The sequence below is a fragment of the Citrus clementina genome, unplaced genomic scaffold, assembly GCF_000493195.1.
Source record: "Citrus clementina cultivar Clemenules unplaced genomic scaffold, Citrus_clementina_v1.0 scaffold_3, whole genome shotgun sequence".
Classification (NCBI taxonomy): Eukaryota; Viridiplantae; Streptophyta; class Magnoliopsida; order Sapindales; family Rutaceae; genus Citrus; species Citrus x clementina.
Genome location: NW_006262339.1, coordinates 12532204 through 12549100, shown reverse-complemented (window position 1 = coordinate 12549100; position 16897 = coordinate 12532204). Strand labels below are relative to the sequence as shown.

Genomic DNA, 16897 nt, shown 5'->3' with positions numbered 1-16897 from the left:
TTAATTCTTTGATTTTTCTATTAAGTTGATTCTCAACTTCATTTTTGTAGAGAATAAACTTTTCCAAAGCTTCATCTTTGCTTTTCAACAAATATACATAGCAATATTTTGTGCAATCATCTATAAAGGTAATAAAATATTTATTACCACCTCTTGTTTGAATGGATTTAAAGTCACAAATATCACTATGTATTAAATCAAGTGGTTCGGTATTTCTTTTAATTATTTGGAAAGATGACCTAGTTAGTTTTGCCTCAACACAAGTTTCACACTTATGTTTCAAATCAATTTGGAAATTGGGAATATGCTTCATGTTAATTAATTTACGCAAAGAATTAAAATTAACATGTCCTAATCTACCATGCCAAAGATTAGAAGACTCAAGCAAATAAGCAGAAGATGTAGCTTTATTATTAATTGTTGGTTTCAAAGTCATTACATTGAGCTTAAATAGCCCATCATCAACATAACCCTTTCCCACATACATCCCATTTTTAGACAAAACTACCCTATCTGACTCAAACACCATTCGGAAACCATGTTTATTCAGCAGCGATCCAGACACCAAGTTCTTCCGAATTTCTGGCACATAGAGCACATTGTTCAGAGTCAGTTCTTTCCCAGAAGTCATCTTCAAAATCACCTTTCCTTGACCCTCAATCTCAGATGTAGCCGAATTCCCCATGAATAGCTTCTCTCCATTGCTAACTGCTTCAAATGAAGCGAACAACCCTTTGTCTGAGCAAACATGTCTGGTTGCTCCTGTATCAATCCACCATTCTCTTGGATTAGAGCCAACCATATTCACTTCTGAAACCACTGCAGAGAGGTTTATGTCTGAAACATGTTGAGTGATGTTTTCCACCACATTCGCCTCTCGCTTCTTTTTAGGCAATCTACAATCCGAAGCCTTGTGGCCCATCTTATCACAATTATAACATTTTCCTTGAAACTTTGTTTGTTTCTTGGAAATTCCTCCTTTTGGGCCCAATTTTTTATTTTTATTTTTAGGTCCATGCTCAACGAAATTTGCCTTTGCCATAGAAATAGCCCCTCTTCTTTCTGCATTTCTGTTGTCTTCCTCAATTCTGAGTTTAACAACTAGCCCTTCAATATTCATCTCCTTTCGTTTATGCTTCAAATAGCTCTTGAAATCTTTCCAAGCAGGAGGCAACTTTTCAATAATTGCGGCAACTTGAAAAGTTTCACTTAGATGCATCCCTTCCGCAAGGATTTCAGATAATATAATTTGAAGTTCTTGTACTTGACTTATTACAGTTTTAGAATCCACCATTTTATAATCTAGGAAGCGACCAACAATAAACTTTTTGGTACCCGCATCCTCAGTTTTATATTTCCGATCTAAGGATTCCCATAGCTCTTTGGCTGTTTTCTTTCCTATGTATACGTTATACAAGGAGTCACTAAGACCATTCATTACATAATTTTTACACAAAAAATCCGAATGGTGCCATGCATTAATTGCACTTGCAACTTGAATATCCGTTTCACCCTCTTTGGGCTTAGGAGCATCCTCGGTCAAGAACCTCGCAAGGTTCAATGTGGTCAAGTAAAAGAACATCTTTTGCTGCCACCGTTTGAAATTCTGGCCATTGAATTTTTCAGGCCTTTCCGCATGATTGACAGGAATTGCCACAGAGGCTGGTTCCTTCACAACAGTGGGTGCAGCGACAGGGACATACGGAATGTCATCAACTGTATCAGTTGCCATCTCAATGTCAGTAGAATCTGTTTTAAGATTGTTAGAAACAATAAAACAGTGAGATAACAAATTATATGTTAGCTAATTTAAACAATCGGAAACACTAAATGAAGAATAGAAGAGGCAGAAACTGAATTGAAATAAAAAAAAATAGAAACCCGAGGCCTGCACAAACACAGTCTCCTTAAAACAGATTTACCACCTTTACGGAGTGCTTAAGGTTTGCTAGGTATTTGTTTCCCAGGATGCAACGGGTATGATTTTCCAGTCAAGCACAGGCTGGAAATTCCGACGAACCACAACCAGCGAACTCGATCAAAGAAAAACGAAGAAGGATGAATTGATTTCACAATTGAATTCAAACAAAACGTGAATAACAGCTAAAAATAATTGTAAAAGCTGTTACCAATGCTTTGAATTCACATGAACTGTTACAATAAAAAATTCAAAAGGAATTAAAAACGTGCCTAGCTTGCATGGATGATTTTGGGCTGACATTCGTGTACGCAGGACGCGCGGGCGCACACGAGTTCAACCAAATCGAGCTTGGATTCGCACCCCCCCTGCGCATGCGCGTGTGGAGAGAGCCTCTATCCTTATAATTCTTACCCATGCATGGTTAAGTGTTTATATTTAAACACTAATTCCTAGGCTTCTTTTTCTCATGTGGGATGAGCCTCATTTCCTTTCAAATTTCTAACTTTAAGGATGAACTTTGAGAGACAATTTCTCATTCACCCAAGCACCATTTTGAGAAAATAAAATCATATTATTGAAGTATGAACGGAATAAAATCCGAATCTCACAATATTTTCCACTTTCGTTAAGTGGGACCCACTCAAAATGTGCTCTCAAAATAGCATATTATGCTATTTTTTCAACAATCCACTCGCAGAAGAGCACCGCATAAATGAGCCACTCCAATTTTCTACAAGTTAAAAAAAAAAAAAGTATTCCACAGTTAGTATCATCTCACCCTTTTTCCACAACCAAAACAAGTAAAACGCAAAAGATAGTTAACAATAAGAAGGGAAGATGTGCATGATGCCCCTTTGGTTTTAGCAGATTTTATCATTCAACAAACCAAAACCATACAGTACACGTAGACAACATAATCATGAAAACAAACAGCACATCCATGATCTACAAGTCCCTTAAGTTGGTTAAAACCATTCATCCAGTAACCTTTTCATTTCAAAATGTGCCAAAGTAATAACATACCTTCAAATGTCCAAATATATTTTTCCAAAATTTTACCCTTTCAATAATATTCTTTTAGCAGGTTCTACATAATCAAATAATTTTCCAAATTAGTACATTTACACAAAGGAATGCAACAGATGACAATCACTTACAATAGCTAGTTTGCTTGCCCCCATTCCCCCCCTCCCCCCCCCCCAACCGAAAATTTTTCATACATGAATTAAAAAAAAAGGATCACGATCCATGTTCACATTCAAAATCAATACAATCACATATATTTTCTCATGTAATTATTTCTTCACTTCATCACTATTAATCATAACAATCATTTCCCATGTTTCAAGTTGTCATTAGGGATTGTACATTGTGATGTACAATCAATAAGTTTATTAAAAAAGTAAACACAAATAATTTTTTCCAATACAACCTAGTGGACCATGCTTACTTGCTTAGAAGTAGCTGCCTCGCTGAGCGGGGTGCTCAGCACACAACTAGGATCAGACTTGTTCGACAAATTCATCAATAACGTAGCAATACTAGGTTCCTCAATTTTTTTTCCAGTACGAAAAGTAAATAAATAACTATGATTATAACAGACAAATAAACTAAAATAAATAAATAAATATATAATCTCCTGCAAGTCAACAAACCTCCCAAACACTCAGCTACACCATCAACAGGAGCTGAAGTGTTCACATCCATTTCCCTATCCATTGAAAAATTCAACTTTAGCTTATGCTCAGTAGATATCTACTTTTTAGGCCCAAAACCTGTTGGAAAATTCCCAGATGTTGAACTCTATAATTGCAGCACACAATCCTTGTTAATGGATGCTTTGAATAAACTAAATAATACATGAAAAAATAAATTAAAAAGAAAAGACTTACAAAGTTGGCATGTGAAGAGGAGACAAAGGGCTTGAGAGAGACAGAAGAAGCCATCAGCCCTTTTTTCTTTATATTTTGATATTGGTGCTCAATGTCCGTTTTGCAGCAAACACTTGTTCATCCTATTATCATGCATACAGATACATGTAACTTTATCTCTAATTTCTACTGGTTAGAAAATTCTTTATACAGAAAAGATTGTTCTGTTTCTACGTAGCTCATAAAATAGCACTTCCTTAATCCTAATCAAAGAGTCCTTCCAATTGTTAATAGGAAAAGGAAAATGCTATATTCCCCGGGTCAAACCCCGAATTAGTAAAACGGCGTCGTTTTGGCCCTTTTTTTTTTTCTTTTTGGTTGCATGAAGCGTCGTCGTTTTGGCTTGTAAAAGGAAAACAAACTAAATGAAGAGGAGGGCAGAGGAAGTGAGGAACGAACAGCAACAAAGACGATTTTTGAGCAACGAAAACAGCTCTTCCTCTTCGATTTTTCAGTCAGCAGTGTTAAGCTCTTCCTCTTCGATTTTTCAGCAGCTGTTTAAGTTCAATCAGATCGATTTTTCAGCAGCTGTTTAAGCTCTTCCTCTTCGATTTTTCAGTAGCTATTAATACTTTCTGACATAAGACTAAGTTTCGGCATTTGCACAAGCTAAGGTACGGATTTTTCAGCAGCTGCTTAAGCTCTCATTTTTGTTGTCAAGTTTGTATTAAATTTTCTTTTCGAATTTCGTTTATGGTAAGTCATGAAATTTTGCTTAAAAGAACAGTCGATAACATGCCCTCTAGTCACTGAATTTTGCTCAAAAGAACCGTGTATGTGTAACCAAAAGGGATGCCTATGGACTTCTATTAGCTAGTTTGCGGCTTGCCGTTATTTGAGAATTTCAATTTCCAATTGCATGCTTTTACAACAAGCTTGAATTGTTTAAATTTGAATCATGCCTACGGACTTCTATTAGCTAATGTTTGCGGCTTGCCGTTATTTGATAATTTCAGTTTCCAATTGCGATGCTTTTACAACACTCTTGAATTGTTTAATGAATTTGCAATAAATAAATAATAATATACTGCATTGTTTAAATTTGCAGCAGTTAATGGATAATTTGGAGCAAGTGGAGGAGGTTGATGAAGTTGAAGAATTGGAGGATTTACAGGGGGTTGATTTGGAAGGAAATAATGGGGAATTGGTGCCGGAAAAGGTTGTTGAGCCAATAGTTGGGATGTTTTTTGATAGTCCTGATGAAGTGTTTGAATATTATAAGGCTTATGGCCTACAAGAGGGGTTTCCAGTTATGCGGAGATCTTGTAGAAAAGGGGATGATGGGAGTTTGAGATATGCGACATTTACTTGTGGGCGAAACGGCAAGTTAAAAGCCAAAGACACTAATGTTTTGCGGCTTCAACCAAACCAAAAAATTGGATGCAATGCTAAACTTGGAGGACGTTTGGATTTGGTTACCGGAAAATGGGTAATTGGAAATATGATCTTTGAACATAACCATGCCGTGAGTCCAAGTAAGAGTAGGTATTATCGATGCAACTGTAACATTAGTCCATTTGTTAAAAAGCAGCTTGAGATAAACGACGAAACTGGAATTAGAATGGCTTAAAGTTTTAAGTCCGTTGTTGTCGAGGCTGGTGGCTTTGAAAAAGTCTCATTCTTAGAAAAAGATGCTAGAAATCATATTGACAAGGTGCGGCGATTAAGGCTCGGAGAAGGGGATGCTGTTGCAATTCAGAGATATTTTAAGAAAATGCAAACAGAAAATGATGGGTTTTTCTTCAGTCTTGACCTAGATGAGGAGGGCCGGTTGAAAAATGTATTTTGGGCAGATCCAAGGAGTAGGGCAGCCTATAAAGACTCTGGAGATGTGGTCACATTTGATACCACATACCTTACAAACAAGTATGACATGCTATTTGCTCCTTTTGTAGGAGTTAATCATCATGGTCAATCAATTTTGTTAGGATGTAGGTTGATTTCGCATGAGGACACGGAGACATTTACGTGGTTATTTGACACATGGCTATCATGCATGTCTGGCTCTCCTCCCCTTGGAATCATTACAGATCAAGACAAAGCGATGAAAAATGCGATTGAGATTGTTTTTCCAAACACTAGGCACCGATGGTGTTTATGGCATATACTGAAAAAGGTGCCTGAGAAGTTGGGAAGGTACGTTAAATATCATGCCATTAGAGTTTCATTACATTCCGTTGTTTATGATTCATATACTCCTGTCGAATTCGAGGAAGCTTGGCATGACATGTTAGACAAATATGATCTTATTAATAATCAGTGGTTAAATGGATTATATGAGGAAAGAAATCGTTGGGTTTCATGTTTCGTGAAAAATTCTTTTTGGGCTAGAATGTCAACCACTCAGCGTAGTGAAAGTATGAATGCTTTCTTTGATGGGTATGTTAACTCGAAAACAACTTTGAAACAATTTGTGGAGAAATATGAAAAGCAATGGAAAGTAAAATTGAGAAAGAATGGCAAGCGAATGCTAGGTGTTTTAGCCAACGGATGCTATGTCGTACCAGTTTTGCAATGAAGAAGCAAGTTGAAGCAGTGTACACTATTTCCAAGTTTCAAGAATTTCAGCAAGAGTTGGCGAATAAGATATATTGTGAGGTTTTTAGTTGTAGGGGATCAGAATATGAAGTTATTGAAAACGATGAACAAAGTAGAGAAAAAACTTTGAAAGTCTTTTTTGCCAAAATGAGGGTGAAGTTCATTGTGTGTGTAAAATGTTTGAATATAAGGGCATTCTTTGCAGACACGCCATCGCAGTGTTGTCACGTAATCGTATACAATTACTGCCTGAAAAATATATCCTACGAAGATGGAGGAAAGATGTGCGGAGATTCTATAGTAAAGTCAAAGTCAGTTATGATGCACGAAATTCAAGCATTGAACATCAGCGATATAAAGAGGAGTGCACTGCTTTTTATGATGTTGCCGAGGTAGCTTCAAAAAATGAAGAAAGCCATAAAAATATTATGGGTTGGATCGAGAAAGCAATGGAAGGATGTATCTCTGAATGTTCGAAGTGACGGTGACGATACATGCAGCTATGGTGGATCAGGAAGTTATACCGAAAACATACAAGATCCAGTAGTAACTCGGAGTAAAGGTCGTCCACCTACTCAAAGAAAGCAAAAGCAATTTAAGATGCCAAAACAGAAATCGAATAATGCTTCGGCTAGCACAACTGTAGAGGTAATTACGCTAATACATTCATTTTACATTAATTTAAAATATATATTTTAAATGTGTGTTAACCACATTTCTAAGACTCGGAGATACATGAATTTTCTTCTCAGGTGGCTACTACAGTCCCAACACAAGAGAGCCATATGGCACTGGTAATATTTTTTTTAATTTATTATTTCCATTCATTGTTATATGTTTGATAATTTGCATTTAATTTTTTTGTTGGTTGTATAACAGCTAGCACAACAAGCACCCTTCGAACATGCATTTTCCCCCCCTTACTATCAATCCTGGATGAATTATGGCGGAGTCCATCACGAAAACTTGCAATATTTTCCACAACAAAATTTGGAGGAGGCCAATCGAGGGGAGTTTTCAAGCAATGAACCAAGCACATGATCGAAGTTAATTGAAGTTAGCTTATGTTTTATGTATTAACTTGGTGTATGTGTATTTCGACATTTTTTTTTAGACTTTGTAAGTTAAATTTGGATCTATTTGGAATATATTGAAATGAGTTGGGTCATATTATAATTTTGAGAAGTATTATTGGGGTCAAATTCTAAATTCATAAAACTTTAAATTAATTCAAACAATCGGAAACTTATATTTAACATTAAAATGTTATTACATATCGTGCTCAAATTCTACAATAGTACAAATAGAAACAACTTAAAAATAATACTTAAATAGAAAACATAATACAACAATCACGATTAATTTAATAAAATCACTTCGTGGTGCCTCTCTCTTTCGAAGTTCGTCGTCCAACAATCGCCTCTGCACTTCACGATCTTGCATGTGCTCAAGTTCTTTATGCAATAATTGATATTTTACGGACAAACACTCAATCTCCAAGGCCAGCTTCCTAACCTCATCCATTAACAAGTTTATCTTCCCTTCGCTAGGTTTACGATCTTCTGCCCACTGAAAGTTGTTACATTCTCTACAAATCCAAAATTTACGATTTGGATTTTTTTTTTGTGTGACATTAAGATCTCCATATGATCACCACATCCATTACACATTTGCAATGAGCTTCGATTCTCGCTTGTGTTGGATGACATTGTTTGTGAAGCCATAGAACTGCCCAAAAATAGATACAATTACATTTAATAATGTTTGTGTGTGTGTGTGTTTTTGTGTCTTTGTGTGTGTGTGTGTGTGTGTGCGTGTGCGCGCCTGTGTGTGCGTGCGTGTGCGCCTGTGTGTATCTGTCTGTGTGTGTGTGTGTTAAATGGTAACTGGATTGGCGCTAACAAAGCTGAATCACATATGCTAAATGGTAACTGGATTGGCTCACGCAACAAGGATAATGTGGATTTTACCGAAACAATTCAAGGGGCAAATAAAAATTGACATAAACTTTGTCAGAATGCTGACATTCAACTGTTGAGAAAGAGGAAACACAGACACAAATACACAGACACAAACACACACACACATAGACACAAACACACACAGAGACACACACACACACACACACACACATACTTCCAGATTTCCAGATTTCCAGATTCAACTTCCAGATTCAACTTCCAGATTTCCAGATTCAACTTCAAACTTAAACTGGTAATTTTTAATTCCACACAAACACATGCTATTAAAAAAAAGAAAAGGTAAGATTTATCACCTTGATTTGTTAGGGCCAAGCGTACTGCCAAGCTCCTGATATAGCTCCTCTCTTAACCTCGCTAGCAGAACTCAATCTGGAAGTTGCTAGTTTGATCCATATTTGAAATTGCACATGCCAAATCCAAGAAAAACAAATTAAAACCCCACGTTATAATTCCGTAACATTAACAAATTTTAGACCAATTCAAGCTTAAATTGCAGACTAAATCAGCATAAATTCCAGACTAAATCAGTATGAATTCTATACCAAATCAGCACAATTTCCAGAGCAATTCAGTATAATTTCCAGACCAACTCAAGCACAAATTCCATACCAATTAAAGCACAAATTACAGACCAAATCAGTACAAATGCAAACCAATTCGAGCACACAAATTGCAGACCAATTCGAGCACACAAATTGCAGACCAACTAAAGCACAAATTTAATTTCAACCAAAAATTAAATAAAACGGAAATTGATAGCTTTCAAAATTTTCCCCATTTTACCGTAACCTAGAGGCTGTGATAGCTTTCAAAGCTAAAGATCGAAGCATTACTTGAGGCTGTGATAACTATGACAGTTAGTGAGTTCAATGACGGATGTGCATGATGGCTGCCACGTTGACGGTGACCGTGCCTGAGCGAATGCCAGAAACTTCTAGATTTGGGTGGAAAAAGGAAGACAAGAAAACGAAGAGGGGAAGACGAAAACGAAGAGGAGGGGAAGCTGAAAACGAAGAGGACAAAACGAATGGTCCTGGTGAAACGAAGAGGGGAAGATGAAATCGGAGAACGAAGAGGGGAAAACGAAATCGAAGAACGAAGAGGAGGGCTTTTATTAGGGTGAAACAGCGTCGTTTCAAATAAAAGAGGAAACGACGTCGTTTTGCTTTAATTTTCGGGGTTTGACCCGGGGCAAATAGCAAAACTCATAGGAAAAAGCTATTTCCCCCGACTTTTAACCCCGAATTAGAAAAACGACGTCATTTTGATTAAATTGAAAACGCACCGTTTTCAATTTAATCTGCAATCAGAATTCAGAAACCACACTCACGCACTCTCTTACTTTTCTTTTGACAAACCACAGACTCGAACACAAATAGCAATCATGCCCACAAATAGCAATCATGGAACGGCCACGAGAACAACCGGCACAGATGACAAACGAACCCATAGACGACGGACCACCGCCATCACGCGATCGAGGGAGTAGAACTCACGCGGTGGTGGGTCCAAACTCCGACGAAATCGACGGCGACGGAGGTGGTTGGAGCCGCGGTTCTTTCGAGCTAAATCGCTGGCGTTCCTATTGGTTTTCTGCGGCGAGGATGGCAGGGAAACCACGGCCTACTTCCAAGCTTCAGATCAATACCTTGATCGGCCGGTAGAGTGGCCGGGATTGTGAAATCCAACCGGGTCACGTTCGCGGGTCGGGTCAGGTTTGCGGGTCAAACTGGGTCAACTTCTCTCCCTCCTCACCCACTCACAAAGCGCCACACGGCTCCCGTTTGCCAGGTTGTTGCTGTTGGAATTTTTTTTGCTGGAAGTGTTACTGGCGCTGGAGTTGGTGCTTGATTTATTGCTGGAATTTTTTTTTTGTGTGTTTGTGTGTGTGAACTCCTGATTGTTTTTGTTTGTCTCTGTTTCGAAACAGAGCAGAGCTCACAATGTGCTGCCCAGCTGAAATGAATTGAAGTCGAGCAGAGTGACATTGTTTGATGAAAAGAGAATGCTCACAGGGTGCTGAGCTGAAATTAAGAGGAAAAAAAGGATTAAAGAAAACGACGTTGTTTTCACAATATTCGGTCTTCTCAAACAGGTTTAATTAAAAAGGAAGAGAAACACGTACATAGAAACAGCTCGGGTCTTCTTAAACACGTGAAATAAAAAAAAGAAAAGTGACCGTTTTAAAACGCAGCGTTTTGGTAAATTCGGGGTTACGGTTCGGGGCATATAACAATGCTGTTGTTAATATCATTCAACCTCCAATAGTTTTATTAAGTTATTTCAATTTTTTTTTTAAAATTTTACAAGTTTTCAAGAAGAGATTGATTGTAAGAGGACCCACACAAACTTGACTCAATTGAATTTCATACTGCGTTTACTAATCTGTAATCAGAATGGGCTGGAATTGGAATCAGAATGAAAATCATAATAAATTATTTACTTAAGCTGTAAGAATTGGAATCGGAATCGGAATGAGCTTCATTTCCATTTATGTGTTTATTTTGTCCTATAATCGGAATGGACTAGAGTAATTTACTAAAATACCCTTTATTAATTATTGTCATATGATGATGATAATAATAATAACAACAAACAACAACAACAATAATAACATATTATTATTATTATTAAAATAAATAATTGTAATAATTAATTAATTACAACAACAACAATAAGAATAATGATTAATTTTTTAATAATATAAATAATAATTAAAATAAAAATAACAATTAAAATAGCAATCGTTATTATCATTATTAAAATTGAATACCATAATAATAATAAATATAATTAACAATAATATCATTAATAATAATAAGCAAACAATGAAATCAGGCCAAGTAATACAAACACCAATCTATATAATTTTAAAATACAATCAGCGACCAAACAATATAAGAAATTAATGTATATAATTTAAAATATAAAATTATAATTTCCAAAACAAACATTGTGCTCATCTCTTCACTAATAGCAGTAGATCGTGACGACGAACGGTGGCAGGACGAGTGCGAGCACGGCAGCAGCAAATCGATCGCAAGCACGACGGCAGATCATGACGAACCGTAGCAGCAGATCCTAACGAACGGCAGCAGGACGAACGACGTGACGACGAGCAACAAATCGCGATTCTGTGGACAGCCTCTGATTGCTTGGTGAATCATTGAGCGTCGTTTGGCCTTTTATGCTTTTTCTCTCCCTTTATAATTTTTTAAATTTCAAAGAAGGTATTTTTGAAATATTAAAAATGTAGCGGGGACAATTTCGTTATTCCAGGAAATGGGGTTATGATTCCCAATCCCCTCCCCGGAATCAGAACTCTGTAATCAATCCGGAAAAGCTATTTCCCCCTAATTTAACCCCGAATCGTGCCCAGAATTAGAAAAACGGCATTGTTTTGATTAAATTGAAAATGCACCGTTTTCAATTTAATCTGCATTAGAAATCACACTCACGCACTCTCTTACTTTCCTTTTGACAAACCACAGACTCCAACACAAATAGCAATCACGCCCACAAATAGCAATCACCCAACGGTCACGCGAACAGCAGGCACAGACGACGGACGAGCCCACAGACGACAGACCACCGCCATCACGCGATCGAGGGAGTAGAACTCACGCGGTGGTGTCCAAACTCTGACGAAATCGACAGCGATGGAGGTGGTTGGAGCCGCGGTTCTTTCGAGCTAAATCGCCGGCGTTCTTGTTGGTTTTCGACGGCGAGGATGGTAGGGAAACGAAGGCCAGCTTCCAAGCTTCAGATCAATACCTTGATCGGCTGGTAGAGTGGCCGGGATCGTGAAATCCAACTGGGTCACGTTTGCGGGTCAAATCAGGTCAACTTTTCTCCCTCCTCATCCACTCACAAAGCGCCACACAACTCCCCTTGGCCAGGTTGTTGCTGCTGGAATTGTTTTTTGCTGGAAGCATTACTGGTGCTAGAATTGATGCTGGAGTTGTTGCTGTTAGAATGTTTTTTGCTGGAATTGTTACTGGTGCTGGAGTTGGTGCTCGAATTGTTGCTGTAATGTTTTTTTTTTTTGTGTTTGTGAGTGTGAACTCCTAATTGTTTTTTATTATCTTGGGCACTTGTTGCTACTGATATGTATGTGTGTGAAATTGCTTACTGGCTGGAATACAACAACAAGTCTTGCTGCTGGAATTGTTGCTGCTGTTAGTGTTGCTGCTACTGGAATTGACATTCAAATGCTCATGGTTTGCTAGATCAAGATTCATAAATTAAAATGAAATGTAGGAATAATAAATATTTACGGGTTTTGCAATGTAGAGGTTCAGCACTTTCACGAACCAGTTTTCGTTTTGTAGAGTCGGCACTACATAGCTACAATGAATTGAAGAAGCGACGTCGTTCGGTTTAAGTGACCATTTTAAAACTCACACACACGTGCTGCACAGCTGCAATTAAAAAAGAAAAGTGACCATTTTAAAACGCAGTGTTTTGGCAAATTCAAAGTGCAAATTCGGGGTTAAGTTCGGGGCAAATAGCAGCGCTGAATCAATCCATATTTTATGTTAGATCCACAGAAATTATTCCCAATTCCCGGTCTCATTTTAACAAATGAAAAAAGCTATTTCCCCGACTTTTAACCCCGAATTGAAAAAATGACGTCGTTTTGATTAAATTAAAACGCACCGTTTTCAATTTAATCTGCAATCAGAAACCACACTCATGCACTCTCTTACTTTCCTTTTGACAGACCACAGACTCGAACACAAATAGCAATCACACAACGGTCATGCGAACAACCGGCACAGACGATAGACGAACCCACAGATGCGGACCACCGCCATCATGCGATCGAGGGAGTAGAACTCACGCGGTGGTGCGTCCAAACTCCTATGAAATCGATGGCGATGGAGGTGGTTGGAGTCGTGGTTCTTTCGAGCTAAATCGCCGACGTTCCTGTTGGTTTTCTACGGCGAGGATGGCAAGGAAACGGTAGAGTGGTCGAGATCGTGAAATCCAACCGGGTCACGTTCGCGGGTCGGGTCGGGTTTGCGGGTCAAACCAGGTAACTTCTCTCCCTCCTCATCCGCTCACAAAGCGCCGCACGGCTCCCGTTTGCCAGGTTGTTGCTGCTGGAATGTTTTTTGCTTGAAGTGTTACTGGAATTTTTTTTTATTGGAAGTGTTACTGGCGCTGGAGTTGGTGCTCAAATTGTTGTTGGAATTTTTGTGTGTGTGAACTCTTGATTGTTTTTGTTTGTCTCTGTTTTTATTCCTGTCTCAACTACAATCTTCTGTAATCAGTGTTTGGCCTAGGCATAAAATTTTTTATATTCTGATTTATTTTTGAAACAGAGTAGAGCTCACAACATGCTACCCAACTGAAATGAATTGAAGCAGAGCAAAACAACGTCATTTGATGAAAAGGGAATGCTCACATGGTGCTGAGTTGAAATTAAGAGGAAAAATGATTAAAAAAAATGACATCGTTTTCACAATATTCGGGGCTTGACTTGGGGCATATAGCAGAACTCTTAACAAATAAACATGTTATCCATTTCGATTCCTCTATTTCGATTCTCATTTCGGGTTAGTAAATAGTAAACACATCATCAGTGTCTTTTCAGAGCCTACCTGTTGTCCCCAACAATAATGCCTAGCCTTAACACGTCTGCATTACAGGACTGGCTTTCTCAAATAAGCAAATTCAGGCGTGGGCTAAGGGGTGGCAAAAGGGGTTGATGGGTCGAATTTGTGTCAAATTTTAATAAAATTGGGTCAAAATTTGGAGGATTCGGATTCGACACATTCATTAAATGACCTTGATTCGAATTCAACTCATTTATTAAATGAATCCAAACATTAAGATTCGGATGTGATAATCCTAATCCTTTAATAAATGAATAATGATTCAGTTCATTTAATGGAAGTAATAAACGAAATGAGTAGAATTTTGATGATAACAAATATGTGTCTTAAGTGATATGATAAATATTGTATTCACATTTCACTAATTTTTTAAGGATAATATTTATGCAAGTGAATCAAATGAAATCAAGCTCAAGACACTCAATGGACAACGACTTGATCAAGAAAAAAGTTTAGCTCAACGGAGTTATTATTGCGACAAATTCTTGTAAGGTTGATATGATTTAACATTTGTATAGTTTAGCATTTGAAAAGCTCAAGGTTTTTTTAGAAATAAATCATTACTTTTCATAAACCAAAAAGTTTTATATTTATAACACAAACTATTTTGTGGATTTGAGTATTTTTCAAATTTTGAATTAAATTGAAAAAAGTTTTGAGAACTTTGAAATCAGCAAGAATTTTGTTAAAATTCTGAAAAGAACCTCTTTGAAATATATTATAAAGTTTTAGGCTATAACATAATTTTAGCAAAATTTTGGGAATAACAAGCATTATTTAAAAGTTCTGAAATTGGATCTGTTTGCAAAGTTTTATGACATTTTGGGCTATAGTCAAATTATAGAAAGTTTTGGTTAAGAATATAATTTTAGAAAATAATGTTACTATAGCATTACTGTAGCCAAATTCAAATTGCAGCGATAACTGGCACTATACTAAGCGGTGATCCAACTAATTAAGAGGCTAGCCGGATATTTTTTGTTTTTGTCTGTAACGGCTAGTTTTTGTGTTTAAATTATATAAATTCAAATTTTAAAACTTTTGTAAGAAAGAATAAGAGCATACATCATATTTTGAGCTTCCATTTCGCAAATCAGCATATATTAAATCTCTATTGTACTATCATTTGTATATGCACTTTGAAAGAGAATTATTTGTTGTAATTTTTATTTCTTTATCAAATTTTTGAGAGTTTGAGTGTGAGAAACACTTGCATTAAGAGATTAGGGAATAATCTCTTGTTGTAAAGGTCTATTGACCCATAGGAAGTTAATTATAAAAACTTGAAGTCTTGGGAGGCATGATAGTGAAATCCTCAAACTTGATTTGCTTAGAGGCGTGGACGTAGGTGGAGCTTGCCAAACCATGTAAAAATCTTTGTGTTTGCTTTTCCTTCCCTTACTCTTTTATTTTTTTAGCATTATTAAATTTATTGTTTTTTATTTTATTGAGGCATTAGATTAAATTATTGTGTGGTTTGCTTAGCTTAAGTTTTAAAAACCCAATTCACCCCCCTTCTTAGGTTGTGTAACTAGTATTTCATTTGGTATCAGAGCTTAGGGGTGGGCAAAATATCCGACCCGATCCGAAAAATTTTGGGTTCGGATCGGATCGGGTGGTGAACAAAACCCGATCCGATTCGAAAACCCGATCGGGTTGAGACAAAATAAATTTGGCAAAAATTACAGTATCACACACATGACACACTCACACAATGACACAATCACAGACTCACAATGTCACACACTCATGGAGTCACAATATCGCTATCACACACTCACAGTATTCAGCACACAATTCAGTAATTCACAAAGTTAGTATTCAGTCCAAACTATTCACCGCAACAATTCAGTAATTCACAAAGAAAAGAACAGAAGCAAAGTAACAACTCACAAACCCTCACTGTCACTCAGACACTCACGGCCTCACGGTCTCACAAACCCTCACTGTCACACACAAACCACTGAACCAGCACTCAAGCTATCAAGCACAAGCAGCCAGCCCACACCCATTCACGCCTTACGGCCTCCGTCGCTCACCACACGCAGCAAACACACTCGCACAGTTCACGAAGCTAGCTTCATCCGGCCACCACACACAGCAACCGCTGCCGAGAACGACGCCAATTGAAGCCGAAGTTGATTCGCGAAGATCGTGACCCAATCTACAGATCTGCTGCAACCAAGCACCGGATCCACGCCTTGAATTCTCCACTCCACCATCACTCAGTCCGATTGAAGATCCACCCGGCAAGCTGCCCCCGATCCACTCCAGTCTCTACCATTGGCATTCACGGGTCACGGCTGTTGAGTGTTGACTCTCATTCTCTCAAAATTCAAAAAGTCTCTTCACTCTCTTGTGTTTTGGAAATTGGAGCTTTGGAAGCCCGAATCAGCGAATCCGGCCTTTATACTTATATATGCATTAATTATAATTGTTATTTGTTATATGTTATATGAGAAATGTTAATTGTAATTTTGTATGTTAATTATATTTTGTTAAATTTTAACAATAAAATGAAAATAATCAGGCATTAATTTTTTGCTACTTATTAATAATTGATTTTTTTTGTAAGAATAGTAATGTTAGATTAAAAATTAAAATTAAATATTATGTTACAATATAAATTATAATTATAAATGTCATATGATATGTGTACTTGTACAATAGTTTCAACTTCAACAAAAAATTAACCAATTTAATTGCAGTAGTTTCAAGTTTCAACTTCAAGAAATAATTAATCAATTTAATTAATTGCATGATAACCAATAAGTAAATATTAAGTGGTTAAGTACATATAATGTGGGCATAATAAGAATTAAGAATTTAAGATGCGGATATGTAATTAATATTATATTATTTTGGCCAATGGATAATTAGATATTATAAATTAAATAATTACAT

The 16897-nt window shown here is 37.0% G+C and overlaps 1 protein-coding gene across 1 annotated transcript; it reads left to right on the top strand.

Moving 5' to 3' along the window:
* The first annotated feature begins 4906 nt into the window (after positions 1-4906).
* On the top strand, positions 4907-6370 carry LOC112099580 (protein FAR1-RELATED SEQUENCE 5-like). The gene is made up of 2 exons (XM_024186997.1): positions 4907-5337; positions 5425-6370. The coding sequence occupies exons 1-2, from the start codon at positions 4907-4909 to the stop codon at positions 6368-6370; spliced, it is 1377 nt and encodes a 458-aa protein (XP_024042765.1).
* The last annotated feature ends 10527 nt before the right edge of the window (positions 6371-16897 follow it).

Bases quoted from the DNA above. Each gene is read 5' to 3' on its own strand.
- LOC112099580 (XM_024186997.1), top strand. From the start codon at position 4,907: ATGGATAATTTGGAGCAAGTGGAGGAGGTTGATGAAGTTGAAGAATTG. The intron at 5,338-5,424 runs GTATTATCGATG...AATGGCTTAAAG, and splicing joins GTGAGTCCAAGTAAGAGTAG to TTTTAAGTCCGTTGTTGTCG.